General features: G+C 40.0%; 1 protein-coding gene across 1 annotated transcript in view; it reads right to left on the reverse strand.

The window, feature by feature from the left end:
• The window catches only part of IPO11 (importin 11), a 350536-nt gene that overhangs the window by 172867 nt on the left and 159537 nt on the right, over positions 1-18132 (reverse strand). Inside the window, exons 23-24 of the mRNA XM_019517805.1 lie at positions 11608-11687; positions 7234-7314 (exon numbers count right to left, since the gene is read on the reverse strand). Of these exons, the coding sequence (XP_019373350.1) occupies positions 7234-7314; positions 11608-11687 (161 nt within the window). The remainder of the gene's footprint in view (positions 1-7233; positions 7315-11607; positions 11688-18132) is intronic.

The raw sequence follows: 18132 nt of genomic DNA on the forward strand, positions 1-18132 counted from the left end.
GCAGGTTCCACAACCCTACCCCTTGATCACCTCCATGTCTCCCCTGGCCATGTGCCCCCCTTCCCTGCCAAATGAGCCATTCTGGCCTGAGGAAGGTGGCACTCATCTCTGGTATCAGCTCTGAGCCTGAGACCAAAACAAGAGCTGAGCCACCACCTGCCCCAGACCAGTACTCAAATTCAAGACAACCCCCCCCCCGCTGTTTGAAGGGAAAAAACCCATCTTGGATTTGAGTAAATATAGTATTATAAAAAACAAGCATAAGAAATCAGTAATCATATGTTACTGTTATATATTATACAGCAAAAGAAAATATCAGAACAACAACCTGTTTCTACCCTGCTTCTTAAACCCAAGAATACAGCTCTTACTTAACTCAACAGGTCAGAAAGCAGCTTTTATCTCTGACCTCTCTGCCAGGGCCTCCAATTTCCCATCAGGTTGCTTTACTCAACCCACTGCCTGACAGCCTCAGTACTTCCCAATGCCCACAAGAAACTAAGGACAAAAACTTGCTCACAAAGTAAAGCTTAAGTATGGCTTCTTATCTGGAAATGTACATCTATTAACCATCAGGTTCTTGGGGAGCCCACATTATGCATATAACTTCCTGCCCCCAAGAGTGGATCTGTTTACCAGATTAGAAGTCTTCCTTGATCTAATTATGACTACATCCTTTCAGATATAAAGAACATTGATCCAGGAGCTTCAAGATACTGTCACTCACTTAATTTTCCCACTATGAGAAATGTCCTTCCCTAAATAAACTGATGGCATTCTTACCACAGGCTTTTGCTTTTACTGGGTAAATTCATCATTATCCTAAACGGCCTGGCTTATATGCCTCCGACCAGGTTTACAAGGAAGGCCATTAAACCTACCCATATCAGATGCTACTTCTCAAGCCCCTGCCACACATTACACTTAAGATATGATTAAGCAGTTAATCATGTCTTAAATAGAGATCTGGTCACACATCAGAGCAATTAATGGCATCATAAAACAAGGAATAAGCCATGTAGTTATTCCACAAAAATGCGTAATAACTTTGTGGCTGGTTCCTGTCATGCCACTAACTGAACATGCAGCCAGGTGTGCCCCAGGGCTGAGAGCCACTTCAGCTAATGGGGCTGAATATTAAACAAAAATTACATTTATATTAAATAGCACAATTCATACAGCCATAATAATGCTAAGGCTAAATACAGCTTGACGCAGAGACTGCACATGCTTTAAGTAAAACAAATCCAAGAAAACATGCATGATATTACATGAACACCTCAAAATATTGTGGATTCATGACACACATTCCAGTGTCTTTCACCATCAACACAACCCTGTCCCCAGTACAAACATTTAAATACTTCATATTCCTCTCAAATAACTTATTCTCTTAGAATCTCTTCCTCCAACACAATCACTTCCAACCCCTCTCACTATCAGTCTTTTAGGGAGAAAGAGGGAAAAAAGCTTATTAAGTACTTAAACCCTCCCCCCAAAGATGGTAGCTTACAACTTGTAATGATGCAATCATTACATAGTCTGATTAGCCTCGAATTCCATAAGGACACAGTCATGAAGTTTCATTTTACACTATACAGTAAGGTACCATTAAACATAATAGTACTGTAATAAATTAGAAGATGAGGTAGATTTGGGAATGACTAGATAGTACAATGCAAACAGAGCTATAGCATTTCCAATATCCAGAATAGTCTGCTCAGATCTAGCTTGGCTATCTCTACACTACACTGCATTGTGCAACAAAAACATATCCTTGGAAGCTTCAGCATGACATGCCTTTGATTTCTCTTTTGTCAGTACAAATTAAGACAAACTGTGACAAGTACACTGTGCAGAACTTCCAGACAAATATACAAAACAATACTGATAGAGAAGTGACTTGCATTTAAAGAGCAGAAATGAAAATGTCAGCTTTAATATCTATTTCTAACAGCACCTTAGTTTTGGTGCGTTACTCTGTGCCAATCAGACAGTCTCAGTGCTTGGATTTCCTTAGCTGATAATGGGAATAAAGAAATATCACACAGGCACTCATGATACTAAATTACTCTTTAATAGTGTCAGGGAGATTATTACAACAATAGGAATATAAAAAATCTGACGTTCATCTATTTTAAAAAATAACCAAATTTTAACAGAAACATGATATTCTAAAACAACATCAGGAAAGTGTAAAGACATAATCAGCCTAAAAATGGGGTAGCCATGTTCATTATACAATGGCAGTACTACAAGATAAAACTTTTTTATGAGCCAGTTTAAAAGAGAAACTACTAACTGATTCAGTATTTGTTTTTCCAGTTTTTGGAAAAAAGCAGGGAAAAATCCATGAAGTTAATACTCCCAGACCCTTTTTTCCCCAGCCCCAGTACAGGCTACAGTAGCTCTAGTAGCTGCTAAAGCTGTGCGAAGCTTCAGTCCCTGATTCAATTTGGTGGAGACTTGGCCCGGTTCAGTGGCCGAATTTCCAAACCTGAATCAAATCAGAAGACCCTTTAATCTCTCTTAATCAAATCGGAACCCTCCAAATTGATTTGGAGAGAGTCAGTGATTCGGTCATAGACACAGCTTTAAATGATTTTTCTACATACCTCAAGGTACCAGGCGGCTCGTAAATGCTGTGATGGTGGGGCAGCTGGAGCATCCCGCAGGAGCATGGAGGGCTCCCCTGCATGCTTGGCAGGACACCCAGAAGTAGACCATTTTGCACACCCCTAGTAGCTGCTTCAATAAAGGTCAGCTGGCATAAAACTACCCAGCACCTTTGTTTTCTTGAATACTGCAAAGTGCAATATTTTCAAGGGCAGAAATTCAGTATTTAGTAAGCTGACACCATATACACATCTGTAAATGATTCAAGGAGCACAGTGTATACTTCAGTGACTGAAAACCTAGAATACCTCCATTTTACACTCTTAACCTTTAGAAAACACTTTCAAACCTGCACAAAAACAACTAATAAAAATTGGAAGGTTTAGATATTAAGGAAGTTCGTGGATGGAGGTCTGGGCCATTTAACCTAAACAGTAGTTCACAAGATGAATCATAAACAATTCATTCAAATTACATTCTTTAAAATGTCAATTGACAAATAGTACAAAAACACAAGTCTCCTAGCTATCTCAACAGTGAAAAAAAAAATGCAGAAAAATGCAAAAAGTGAACATTACATGTGTGGCATTTCTTCAACCTGAATTCTGCTAGTTGCTGATTGATAGGATTTTTATTTAAAATAGTTTTTCTAAGCGGATACTATTCAAAATATTCTCTGAAATAGGATTTATTTAAAACAAAGATGCATAGTTAAAAAGTGGCATAATTTATCACTTCAATAATACAGTTCAGGTTTCTTGAGACAAAATGCTGGTGCCATTTTCAAAATAAAGCATTTTCTTCAAGTTTTTTTTCCAAAGAAAGAAAGTTATCTACCCATCCAAAATAAGGAGGTGAACATGGTATTTGACTTTTTAAGCCAAAGACACCAAACACATTTAAAAAAAGTCAAGATGCTATAATAAGTACTTCAGAAAAGTCACTGGCCCACTCTACTCCATTCACCAGCTTAGGCTGCAGAAAGGTAGCAGAAATCACCCAGAACACATCTGGTGGGGCTTTCCCAAGTATAAGGTAGCCAATCAATGGATACAGAACAAGCACAATTAGCTCTGATGTATCCCTTCCCCTACAACCTCTAATGCAGGTGATATACCAAGACATAGAGATGCATGTTAAGATGGGGGAAGGGCACACATTTCATAGCATGGACCCTGTTACATATCAATGAGGTCCATTATTTCTTTGGGATCAAGCCCAGCTGACACTGATTGCAGCCACAACCCAAGAATGATGCAGATATGGGACAGCCAGAGCTACTTTTTCTTATCCAGTGTGATAAAACTGATGGGCCTATGGGTTGCAGGGAAGGCAGTAAAAGACGCAAATACAGGGAAAACAATATCTTCCATCTCCCAGTAGTGATACAATTGATTTAAAGGTACTAATTTAAAAATACCAGTGAAGAACTTAGAAAGCACATTTCCAATATATAATTGTTTACCATATCAATATAAACTTTCTGCTGAATACAACTACTCGAGTATGGCTAGCATCCCAGGGTGTGAAAAGATGTCCCATTTTTCCAAGAAAAAGTCTTTTGTTCCAGGATTCTACAGACATCCAAATTCACCATCCCACTTTAAGTACCTCTGAAGTACCAGAGATAAAACATACTAACCTCCCTGCTCCCTGTGACAGTGTTGCTTAGAAGTGTAAACTAATCACAGCTCATTCATGTTAACTGCCATTCATTGCAGGGACAAGCCTGTCAGAGGGGCAGCAATGCAGCTTGTAGGGGCTTAGTGAGTGCTGACAAATGTGCAGGTCCCCACTCTAAATGGCACTTCGTACAAAGTGGCATGAGTTTGAACAACCCCCTACCCGACTCAACAGATGTTCACCTGGATGAGGGTTAATTTATAGTGGGATCAGCCACTTTTAAAGTGCTTTGAAACTGTGCACGTCATGGCACAGCTGTAGAGCACTTTCAGGGAGCCAATCACATGACATATATAACTTCTGTCTGCGACCAGTGTGTAACTGGCTATCCTGCTCATCTGTTGTCCCAGGCTTTGACTTGGATCAATCAGACGAACTTAAATGAAAAGTGCTCTCTACTATCAGGAATCTTCCAGTGTAGACATTTATTTGCATGGGGGTGGTAGAGGGGAGAAAGCTTTCTGAAGGGCTGAAGGGAGAGTAGAAGCAGCTTCTGCAGTCCAGTCTTCACACTTAGTTCTATACACAAATACATTTAAAAAAATAAAAAACTCTCAGAAAATTATTTTCTTGGCTTTCCTTAGAGAAGAGTTGGCAAAAGTATTGCCCACAGGCCGGATCCAGCCTACAGAGCAGTTTGACCTGGCCTGTGCATCACAACCAACCCCATGTGCTGATTCTTGCTCCACGTGCTGCCTGTGGCACCTAGGCTGAACCTGGTACTGCAGGCAGCACAGGGGGTCAGTCCAGTGCGTCACATGCAGCCTGCACCTTGGGCCCTTGGTGCAGTGTACAGAACTGAATTCAGCCCGTGTGCTTCAAGCAGACCAGCTCCACACACTGCATGGGACACAGAAGAAGGCACATGCTGTACGAGACACACCACCAATGGTCCCTACCTGCTAGCTCTAGGTACAGCAGAGCACCACATTGAGCATGTGCCCTGTGCCAGCCTTGGGGACTTCTGCAAATGCAGTCCTCAAGGCCAGCATGGGGTGTGTGCTGCCCCTGGCATGTGGATCCAGGTCTGAACCCCAGTGCTGCCAGCAGTGCCAAGTCTAGCCTGCATGCTGCAGACTGCAGACACCCCAGGCTGGCCCTGATAGCTGTGTGCACAGGAAGCGTTGGGGCTGGCATGGGTTGCACATGGGACTGGACACAGCACTATAGGTGCTCCACAGGTGGTCGGTCCCAGCTCAGCCTCACCGTGCAGACTGGTTCAGGGATGCTCATCCAGCCCACAGAGCTGTATAAATTTGATAATCCTGGCTCAGAGCAAAGTACACATTCATTTTTATCAGAATTATTAGTAGCTCTCAGCATCTACACCACTAGAATATCTGCATTATTATATAAATCTTTTCCAATATTTTCTAGTTATATATGTTGTTAGCCCAAAATAATGTAACTGGGGGCACTATTTTTCCACAATTTTGGTATGTTAAGCGAATAATAAATGCCAATATTATTTCTGGATTTTACAGAAAGAAAAGCAGCTGCAAGAGTTCTCATTGTCCATATAACCCAAGGGATTAGGCCTTGTCTGTATGGTGTGGGCATGAAAAGAAACCTAAGGCTTTTGAGAAGAAACCCAAGGCTTTTAGAATGGTAGGCATAATTAATTCTTTTTAAACATTTTATTTAGAAACATTTATAATTTATAAATAAATGCTCTAAATTTAGAAATAAATTTAACCAGCTCTTGATTAAATGAAGTTTCTTAATATTGTACTTCAATCCAAATAATGAAACGTAAAATAAAAAAGTAACCAAATTCTGAACCAAGTTTAAGAATGAAATAATAAATGTCCTTCCACATATGAGCTGTAACTAAATTTTTGTTATTTTGTTTTGTAGTTATAAGTGGGCACCTCTCTGTTGTCCTTCAACCCACCTAACCCTAATTATCTTCCTATTTAGAACTGCATTTTTATACAATACATCTCTATTATGAGCTGCAATTACAATCATACTATTTTAATTAGCTTTTTGAAGACACCAAAATATGTAATGTTAGCTTACATTAAATAAAGATGACTAAACGCTTTTGATTTGAATGTTGAAATTTACAGTGTAGTGAACAATTTTTATTGCAGTTGTTTTACTATAAAACATATATGGCACAATCCATTCAGCTTCTATACACTCTCTCTCTCTTACCATGTCAGAGAACAAATAAATCTGAGTAGGATTCTGAGACTTCTACAAACATCTTTGCGGTACTGCAGCTGACCACTCCCAGGTCTGTCTCTCAAAAATGTTGAGGCTAGTTTCTCATTTTATCATGCCATAACTTGCTTGAATACAAGGCATACTACAATTTATCATGCCACTAACACATGAATGATGCAACATGAATGATGTGATATCTGCTAGGACCTTGTATATTCACATTTGAAATGTCAGATCCCTGGATTGATATTTACATATGGTTACCAATGGTTAAAATGGTCTAGCCAAAAGGCACCATTGGCTTCTTGTCATGGGCGTTTTCTGAAGTAACTGTATGACAGAGAATTATAAATTTAGTTTTTGATCTTCAAACCTGCACTTTGGTGTTCTGTTGTGCTTAGTTCTCCTTCTAGGATTTCTCTTTATTAATCAATACTTTTACTGAAAAGAAGCAGATCCACTGCAAGTAAGAAGGAACAGCAAGTACGATCAAATTCTAGCCTGAGTGCTATGATATTATTCTAACTTTACAGTTATAAAATATCCCCTCAGATATCCACATTCTATTTTTTCTCAAAGTCTAAGAAGTGCTTTATGTGCATGTTACGTGTACAATTTAAAGCAACATAGACATATTCTAACTTCAGCCAGGGTGATGGTTGAGTATTATAGATGCTTTTTGTTCGTAATAAAAGATTTTTGAAAAGTTAATAAATGGAAGTAGAAGACCAAATTCTTTTTAAAGGTGACAGTATACACTACCTTTAGCACTTGAACTTGACCTTCAGTAGTTATATCTTTTAAGAGGTCACAGAATGACTGGCACAGGTCAGTTGCATACATCTGAAATTAAATGAGAAACAAAATGAAGCGTATTATTAACATTTTATTATATAAAAAGCACCCCCCCGATACTGAACTTCACTTATTATTGCAATTCCCAGTGATTTTTTTTTAAACTAAAGCTGTAGAAATTGCAGCAATACTTGCATTCAAATCAAGATTTACATTTAAATTGCACGGTATTCTTAATTACCAAAAAGTAGTACATTATTGTATGACTCAAAAAAACCCCCAAACAATTAAAAGGACCCATTAAACTTAGGGTGAAAAAATAAAACAGATAGCATACAGTCTAGCTGATCTGGAATAGCAACTGAACAGAGTCAAAGAATGAATAAAGATGTTCTTAAGATAAAGCATGACAATGACTCTTTCATTTCCCTTTTCTTCCTCTTCCATATTCTCTTTTTAAAAGTAAGGATTTTTCTCTTTTCTTCTTATCATTTATTATTCCCTACTTTGTTTTCTGACATTTTCTATACAACTCTCTCTTTCCTCCAAATCTTCATTCATTTCCTTGCAACTTACTAGCCTCTTTGTCTCCAAAATATTTCTCAGTTGCCACCCCTACCAGTCACCTACTGTTAATTTTTACACCCCTCTATATCAGAGCTGTCAAACTTCTTGGAGCAACACACTGCATGGGCTGCAGTCCCTAGAGCTGCACAAGGTACATGCCACAGATTGGGGGCTGCTCACTGTGCAGCCAGTCCTGCCACCTGCACCACATGGACAGGCTAGTATGCCCCGCACCACCCCATTGAGCGCATAGTGCTGACAGCCTGCTCCCCTTCCCTGATTCTCATGCCATCTAGACAGCCTCTCCCAGGCATGTGTACTGCAGAGACAACCTGGCTCTCCCCCACCTCACAGGCCACAGAGGACAACCCAGATCCCCCTACCAGCCCTTTGGCCATACATGCTGCAGGAGGAGACCACCCCCCATCCCTGCAGCAATGTAGCCTAGCCTCCCTGTGGCACCCAGAGCATCCCCTACCCTCCCAGCTATGGCACCAGCTGCCAGGCAGCCGGGTTCCTGCCTCTTGTGTACAGTGTGAGCAGCCCAGCCCACTCTCCAACTGCACGTGCAGAATGAGGACCCTGGCCCCCACCTGCTGTGCTGCTCTGCTCCCAGGAGCTAGGAAGCAGACACCAGAGGAAGGCAGGGGAGCCTGAAGAACCTAGCTGCTGTGAAAGAACCAACAGCAGGGGTAAACAGTGGCGGTTGGGAAGGAGCCGGCAGGCTAAACCTTTGTGGGACACCAGTTGGACAGCCCTGCTCTAGATGTCCTATATTTCACTACCATGTCTCTCTCTCAATCTCTTAAATCAATAGGAGTTACTGTTTGTTATTCATGGCCCCAGTAAATGTAATCCTAACTCTGAGCTCAGATTTATTTACAAACAAGAATAGATATTTAAGAACAGCACATATTTCTGAGTAGTTTATGTTAATTTTGATCTGAGGCAGATTACAGCTTTGTATTTATTCATTTCCATGACCAAACTAATATTTGATTTGTTGCTGATATGACCACACTGAAAAGAACCACATGGTGAATCTGGGAAATATGATGTTTAGATGACAAAGATTAAACATTTTTTAGATTAAATTAAATGTTTTAGACTTTAAAACATCAGTTTAATAATTTGCTAGTGTTCCTTTGTTCTTAACAAATGCAGTGAATAATTCTTAGGTACAAACTACTGTGACAGCATTTCTGAAATTCAGATATTTAACAGAAGCAATGTGTGATGCGTCTTCTTTAAAAGCAAGCGCATTCAACAAATTCTGCACATCTAGTCTAAGGTTTTGCAAGAATCCTGTCTCATATAAGATCAACAATACTAATTTATATTCTATACTTCCTTACAAATATCATTGTAATCAAGAAATGAAACAATTACCATTGTATAGAAATCAAGATTTGCACCAGTACTTTTATTTTTCATTAAACACCTCCTATAGTGATCATTAAATCCTACCACTGAATCAAGTCACAAAAGTAGTAAATCTACAGCTACAAATTCTGGAAAATGCAACCTTGCTTTAAACAGATAATGGTCTAGATTGAAAAAAACTCTTTGTTTTCATATTCCAACTAAGAAAAGATTCCAGGCACTTATATAAATATTTTTTTAAATTAGAGTTTAAGTAAAATATAAAATTTTAAACCAGACACTGGGCAGAAAAGTAGAATTCATTTATACTATAGTCCCCAAAATTTTATATGAATAGCAAACCAGTCAAATATAAATTCTAGTTAACACTTTAATGTTCCTTTCTGCTTATAGCTATAGCATTACTATACATTATAGTTTAGCAATAACTGCCACCTTAATTGTGTGAGTTCCAAACGAAACTTCCTAGTCCATAAAGCAGCAAATCTAGATTAAAGGGTGCACAAAACCTAAACTGTATCTTACAACTGTCTTCTCCTTGCCAAAAGGAAAGACACACACGTAAGTGATTTTGCTCTTCTTTCAAGCCTAACAAAAAAGAGTCAGGTTTGCTTTCCTCACAGTACAAACGAAAGCTTAACAAACAGATGAAGGTTTTTATTGTCACATTTTACTATCTGAGCAACATATAAGATCACATGTTTGATTACATAAAAAAATATAATTAATGTTATTAAAATACCAAGGTTGCATCCCAATAAAGCATGGATGAATATGTGGCAAATGTCAGCAATATATTAGGTAATTTTAATAATCTACACTGGGATTAAAATATATATATATTTTTTTTTTTTTTGAAATAGCAATGGAAGATACAAGAGAGCATATAACCTCTGTGTTACAAACCAAAATAAGACAGAAAAGGAGGTAAAGCATTCTAAATAAAATTTAATATGATACTCTACACTTTTGGGAACGATCATCAACTGCTTCAGGGGTGACCACAAAGCCTCTGTCTGCGTATGTCACTTCTTAATCATTTCTAATGGTGGAATATTCCCACTGGTAGAAATGATTCTGGGAGAGGGAGCAATACAGACATTCAGCCTGAAGTCATCCTCTCTCCCTTGCTCCTTCCCCAGATGAGGTGATCCAGGTCCCCTCAGTCCACCTCTGTTTCTGAGTGAACTGGAGCAGCCGGGCAAAGCCCCCTGTCTTCATCTCACACCAGGGACTGGTTTAAGAAGCAAACAGGGGGCTTGCTGTGCTGCTCCCTCCACTCAGATCCCAGTGGAACTCTAGTGTGAGAAGCAGGTGGGATCTTTAAGCTGCTATCCTAGGAAGAACTTCCCTGAGCCCAATTCCCAGCTCAACCAGCTTCTCCTTGCTTCCTGCTGTTTCTCTGTTGAGTGGTGCAGATGTTAATTTGAAAGCTAGAGGGGCCAGGAACCAGGGGTGTGGAGGCTTTCCCTAAGTCTTGTTCTGGCTCTTGTGGCTTTGCTTTGCCCCTGCCTCCCACCTTCCAGCAACTCAGATGAGCAATGGGGAAGGGATGGGGGCTAGTGGGGAATGGGGAGGCAGGTAGGGAGTTGCACTGTTCTCTGTGCTTGTGTCCTAGTGTTCAGCAGCTGAGAGGAGGCAGCAGTACATCAAATCCCCTGTCCAATACTCACATAAGGAACTATGGAGTGAAAAGCAAGTGGGAAGCAGCTGTCAGCTGCTCCTCCCCTCCCAGTCTATAGGATAGATGGGAGCAGCTGCCCCCTCCCTTTATCAAAACCAGGGTGACCCTGGTCCCTGGACAGCACACAGGCTCCCTTCCTCTTGGACCCCAGGAGGAGGTAAGCCAGGGGACATGTGCAGATGTTCAGTCTCCTGGGACTGATTTCTACCTGGTGGCTGTCAGCTTATTTTTTTTCCAGAGCTGCTATTTTTGCTTCAGGAGAAAAAGTTTGAGCATCTGCATGCTTCTGGTTTCTACCAGAAGAACAGGGATTCTACTGGTACAAACAATGTCCATACATAGCAGACTGGGAGGAAACAGGCCGATATTAGAGCAGAAGGCAGAAACCAAAGCAGCAGATCAGACAGAGAGCACAGGGCAGGGAGCACTGAGTGGGGGAAAAAGATAAGAGAGGCATTCGTGGTGGGGGGAGGGAGCAGGGAGGCATAAGGCTAATTTCTGGCACGTCTGCCAAAAAGGTGAGACCCCACTGAATTTTATTTTACTGAGTGCCCATAAAGTGCTTTGAATCAGTTACTACACCAAGATGTTATAGATATTAGGATCTGATATCCAGAGGAAGACAAAAGTCTTAGGGCATAAGCTACCGAAGTTTGATGGTGAAAACCAAGCTTAAAAAAAGAAGGAACATGAATTTCCCCACATACCTGTAGAAATTCAGGAGAGGATAAAAAAATGTAGGCATTGATGATCTTAAAGCAGGTTCTGAGGTTTTCTGAACTTAGCTCTGCAAAATAAAATGGCAGATCATTTGGTACATTACTAACCAATCAACTTACAAGGATGTAAGGAAAATAATTCACTTCTTAAAATAATCTTTTCTTGCATATGATATTTACATGTGGTTATTTCCCTCTTATTTTATCACATCACAAAATTACTTACCTGTAGTTTCTTTTCATATAAAACAATAATTATGTATTCATATTCCTGTATTTATATTCCTAACACAAGGTCATTTTACAACTATAACTTTGGGACAAGGCACCTTGTCAACAAATGCAATATTCCAAACAATTAAAATAGGAATAAATCTGGGCTTGTATAGTAACAGAAACAGTGTAACATAACAGGGGTTGGAAACCTATGCCCCATGGACCAGATCAGGGCTGTAGAGCCAATGGATACTGGCGTTTTCAGAAACATTTGGCTGCAGGGTTTTCAGTCAAGCTGCACTGCAGCTGCGCCAAGGACAGCTTCACCCATGCTTCAGCTAGGCTGTGGGGAGAAGTAATAGTAGCAGCCAGGTCCTATCACTAGCCATCCTCAGAGCCACGGTGGGTCATTCCAGCCTGCCACCAGAAAAGCACTGCTGACCACTGCAATATGATGGTGGTGAGGACAGGAGGGGGATAAGTGGCAAACTCTTTAGGAAAATGTTATTCGTTGCAGTGGTAATTCAGAAGGAAAATTATAAAAGGTAATTTTTATAAAAAGGTAATTTATAAAAGGTATAAAAATATATGTTTATGAATAAGACAGACTGCCCGTGTGAATATTCACCAGTGGGATCTGTGGTACTCTTTGAAATTTCCACTTAGTGATGTTCATCCCAGGCACAATCAACCATAGCAGAACTCCCAAGGGTAAGACAGACTTAGGGCCATGCAGTGGCTTTAATCTAACCAGGAATCCATCTGAGAAGTGAAGGGCGGGATCAGTCCAAATAATTCTTGCTTATGTTACAGTAACTGAAGTTACTGTAAGCATGTAAGCATGCTTTGAAATGTAAGCATGGATCCCCATGCTGGCTAGGGACAGACATTACACAACCCAGTTTAAGTGATCAGAAACTGATTTAAACCTGTAACAGAACAGATGTTGAGTGCACATAAACTAGTTTGAAAATGGCCAAAACTGATTTGAGATAAACCTGGTTGTATATAGTATCACACTTAACTAATTTGGGTCAAGCCAGTTTATGCAATGTCTGTCCCTGACCCCTTCCTGGTTTAACTTAAACCAGAGTCCCCCAGAATCCCAGATGCTTTGCAGCCCTGGGTGAAATTCTCTGCTCCAGAGAACAGGCTGCCCCCACCCCTTTGCTCCCTGGCTGGAGCTCTGGCAGAGACAGCAGACACAGCAGTGTCTGCCTGGCTTCCCCATGTTCCCTGCCCCCACCACACCCTGCTCAAGCAAGGATTCCCCCCTTTCCCTTTCCCACAGCACGGACTCGACTGTAGCCAGCCTGTGGTGTACTAACTATTGCTGAGAGGTGTCTGTGTAAGGCAGACAGAACAAAGGCAGACAGGACAGTGTCCACTCAGGGCTTTTTGCAGCTAATCAACAGGTAGCTGATAATGTCCTTCTGTTTCTTCCTTGGAAAAATTTGTTTAAGAAGAGCTTGAACTAATGAGAGGCTTTTGTTTCCTTGATAGGCTGATAAATGCTGTTATTTAACTCCCTGCTGAGATGGTCAGGAGCAGTGGGGAGGACGAGGGCCGGACACCTCCCTAATCAGAGCGTCCTGCCAGGGGCTGGCCACATCCCCCCCTCAGCTCAGCACTATGGAAGGGATGGGAGGGCTGCTGTATCAAACCCCCCTGCTTCTAGCCTGAGCCACTGCAGGCATGTGCAGACATGTCTGCATTTTCTCAGTCCAGAGGGAATGTCTGTGGAGTTACAAGCTGCTTCAGCCTACCTAGGTTAGACTAACCAGCAAAGATTGAATCAATTCAGACTCAGGCTTTTTGAATGCCTGCCCCTAACCTATAAGATGTTGCATTGGCTGTGAATTTTTCTTATCTAGTGGTACTAACTGGGCCATGCATGTGCCTTATGATGTAAGATGCTCTGGGGTGAGGATAGGGTGGGAGAAGTCAGTCACAATTCTCCTTCAATTTTCTCACAATTCAAAGCTTGCATTGCTACATACTCTGAAATACATTCATGGTGCACAGATTTAGGAATTCACACTCCCCATAACTTTACAAATAACCAGAGTTCCTGTAAATTATATTACTACTCTTTCTTCAAGTATATGTTAATGCGTGCTGAGCTAGGACTGACAAATATTACCCTCCCTACAGGATAAAGATTAATTTTATTTTCAGTTGCCTCAGTCAAACACTGATCGAAGTACTTAGCTCCCAAACTCAGGATACAGTTGGGTGCATCACGTGAAATGTGTAAAATTTTTTAAAAAGTGTTAGTGACTAGCTCCATTTAGCTGCCTTGCAGATTTCTATGACTGGCATATTCTGAAAGAGACTGAAGAGGCTGCCTATGCTCTAGTGCAGCATTACTTAAACCATGGGTTGTGACCCAAAACTGGGTCACAAGAATATAAGAAAGGGTCATGAACAAACTTTAAAAACGGATTCTCTTTTAAAGGAGAAAAATATGTCAAACAGTGGCTTTTCTCTTGCAGGCTGGCAGAGCTCCAGCCTGCCAGGGGTTGCTTGGGGCCCCCAATGCCCCACACACACCCCATCCTGCCCCACACACTGGGGGGCTAAGGCCTGGGAGCAGAGGACAGTGGGTCAGGAGTGAGGGGAACTGGGTCAGGACTGGCGATGTTTACAAAAAAGGCTGGTACAAAAAAGGCTGAGAAACACTGCTCTAGTGGATATTGATGTTTTGAGGGAGAGGCTTGCCAGACAACTAATAGCAACTAGAAATACATCAATGTCTGTTTTGAGATTCTCTGCGATAAAATAAAAAATTGGAAACCTCTGTACCAATACAATCCATTTAAACAACTATGTTCTGGAGCATCCAACTTCCTGCCAATAACAACTCAAACATTGGATATCATTTGCTAAAGAAGACCTATGAATAAAAACCTTACAAATTCCCCTATGACATATAGGAGAAGCTAATCAATTGAAAATGATTACTTTCTTGGTCTGTATGAAGGCTGGCACCTGGAAATGGTGGTCAATTCATGTTGCAGAAATACTAGTCAAATAGACGGGCAATCAGCACTCGCTGGGAAAACCATGAGAGAAAACAGCAATGGGATTTGGAAATTCAAGTGCTTGAGGGATTGCCAGGGGTTAGGAAAGCAGAGGAAAGAACAAGTGCTTGTGGAAGGAATGCTTTCTTAGTACACACTTCAACAACACTGCAATGACAACGTCATTATAAATTTCATCTGCCATGATCTAAAAGTAAATTGGTTGTTAAAGTAAGCACAGTTTTTTAAAGTCAACCTATGATAAATACATTTAGCACATAACCACATATTTCATACACAACATATCTTCAGCTCTGTTTATGCCTCTTTTTTATTGAAGGAAAACATGGCAATGGGGAAAAACAAGTTTAAATATATTATAGATCATTAAAAAAATATATGCCTAAAACTAAACTCCTAAATCCAATGAGATTTGCTTGTATGCTCAAAAGTGTTTGAAACTCAAATGACTGTTAAGCATTAAAATAGGGACCCAAAAGTTTTACTTTACAGTTCCTAAATACTTTCATTTTTATTTTCAGCCAAAAGCCAGATACTTGTCCAGCAGAGTAAACTAAATTAGTGCTGAGGCATTTGGTCCGTATCAGCACATTAATGAATAAACAGAATTATTTACTAAAGGTGTTTTATTCAACTAGGAGCCAGCTTTCACTTTGAGATGTGAAAAATTCACAACTCCTAATTGTACACCCATACAATTACAAACATCTACCCTTGTGGTCACCTTCTACAGTCTGATACCAACTACAGCTCACAAAGAGAGAATATCTTTGCATTCATGCGACTTGATTATTCTTGTACAGGTAAAAATAGAAAGTTAGGTTTCAGAAAGTCTTTATTTTGCTGCACTTAGTGTTAGAGGTTCTCTTCTTCTGGGAAACCTTTTCCAGCTATTACCTGTACAAGAATAATCTTTAAAAATGGCCTAGATCTTTTATCAAATGTACCAGTTAAAGTCACCCTAGCTAAACAAGCTATCCACAATATAACATTTCACACCCTGCCTCAAACGTATATAATTCAGTGGAAAACAGACATTTTCTAAGACACAATACTTTACTTTTTCTTTTCTTTTCTTTTTTTATAATCAACTAAAGGAAAGGTATCAAGACTGCTATCTAAACACCAGCTATTATTTTTATTCAATATTTAGATTAGATTGTACCTACCCCCTTTCCAAACCTGAGGAAGGGCATTTTACCTGAAAGTTCCTCTAATTTCTCTCCCAAATATACAATTGCCAAATAAAAGATACCACCAAGAAAAACCTTGCTTTTCACATATTTCTTGTACCATCACAGCTACAATAACACTCCAACCCTACTACATTCTAGATATCGTAGTGCATTTTAGGAGTGCAGTTTAATAGCCACCTTTATAAAATTTTAAGAGCTTTCTTTGTACTGGAAAGGAATATTTAAACATAAACAGAACTCCGTTGCTTTTAAAAAACTCTATATTTTGCCCAAGGAAGCAGCCAGCTTGATCGCTGGTTCTTCACCATCAGTGGTAAGGGTTCCTTGACATAAGACATCCACAGATCTGAGTTCTGGAGGCACCCTTACTTCACTTCTTTTAAATAAAGAAAAGAAAATGAATTACTTTAAATTATAAATAAATAAATAACCCTCAAATTATAGAAGCAGCAGCAACAAGAAGAGCCCTGAGGTCACTATATAATATTAAAAGTTCTAGAGATGAGAACCAGTTGAGGGGAAGGTGGAATTCAGCTTCTTTTATTCACTCAGAACTCTACACCAGAGGGAAAGAAGAGTCAACAGTCAGGGGTTAAAATAAAACTTCAAAGACTACCTAGTTAATTTCCTTCCTTTAACTTTCTTCCTTTTCTTCCATCTTATTTAATCACTAGTCTTTATTATCTTTAAGTTAAAGTTAAGCAGTCTACAGTCAAATATACTGAACTTCAGTATAATAAATGGCATTAAACAAGAATCAATTAAAATCAGAGTCCCACACCTTCATGAAAGGCTTTACCTTCTTTGCAGATGCTAATATAGAAAAGCAAGTGTATAAAAAGAAAATAATTTCCAACTGAATCAGTCACGTTGGGACAAAGATAGAATGTTACTATCAAGTGGCAACCGGCAACATTTTAAGAATCTAAAATGGGCATAAAGCTTCAGGATACAAAAGGTACCGTGAAAAATTGTAAAGGCCATCTATAAAACCATAAATTAATTCTTTAAAATAATGGAAGTAAACCAAAACTAAACATGTATTTAATCAATGATTAAGTCCTTGAACAAAAGATTAAGAAAAAGGAACTGGGTTAAGTAAAATGAAAACCTGGAACAGAAAAAAATTAGAATAAAGATGAGTTACTTAAACATAAATGACAGTTTTTGAAATGTGTTGTCGACATGCATATCCTCAGTGAAAGTGCACATGGGGCACAAACACTCAAACTGGGAAACTTTTTGCCTTAACAACATCTGTGGGGCATGATGCCACCCTACCACTTCACTTTGTGGTCCATGCAAAAGGTTTAAGCTTCCTGCTTCTCTTCACCTGAACCAGGTAAGCTGCTGTATCTGACTCAAAGAGGGGAAGAGGGATGAGTTGTGGATATATATGCGAAGGACACATCTAAAATTCCCCCTACTTATAACTTCCCTTTCTCCTGCCAATTCAACTCATCCCTATACATGTCATTGAGATGGGTGACACCAAAGCAATGACCTCATACCAAGAGGTAGATCTTAGGCATTTCTCTACCACACCACCAAGAGCTTGGCTGCTGCTGCATAAGATCTGGCAGGCAAATGAAGCAGAGGAATATATCTTCTTTTGGAACCACCACATCTTCCTAGGATGTTCCAAAGATTGGTAAGCAAACCAAAGGACAAGGCAAAAAATAAGGAGCATGCCTCTCTGTAGGAGTGAAAGCACTCAGTTCCGCTAGGAAAGATATGATAGTTCTCATTGACTTTCCCCACAGGAGGGGACCAAGCAGCTAGGGTTTGTCAAACTTTCTTGACAGGGTCCATTAGGGACTTAATAGATTTATAAGGACCTAATGTTCAGGCCAGAACACTGCAAAATATTCGTTACCTGAGATATCTAATTTCTTCAGGGAAATCTGCAGGGCTTAAAGCTTTATGGTGTTTTAAGTTCTGAAAATCCTGAAAGCTGTTTGGCAATGGTGGAACAAAACCTCATATGGTGAAGGTGCCAGATGATTGGAAGGTAGCAAATGTGGTCCCCATCTTCAAGAAGGGGAAGAGGGAGGACC

The sequence above is a fragment of the Gavialis gangeticus genome, unplaced genomic scaffold (assembly GCF_001723915.1).
Source record: "Gavialis gangeticus isolate Ggan-Ray unplaced genomic scaffold, GavGan_comp1, whole genome shotgun sequence".
In the NCBI taxonomy this organism is placed as follows: Eukaryota; Metazoa; Chordata; order Crocodylia; family Gavialidae; genus Gavialis; species Gavialis gangeticus.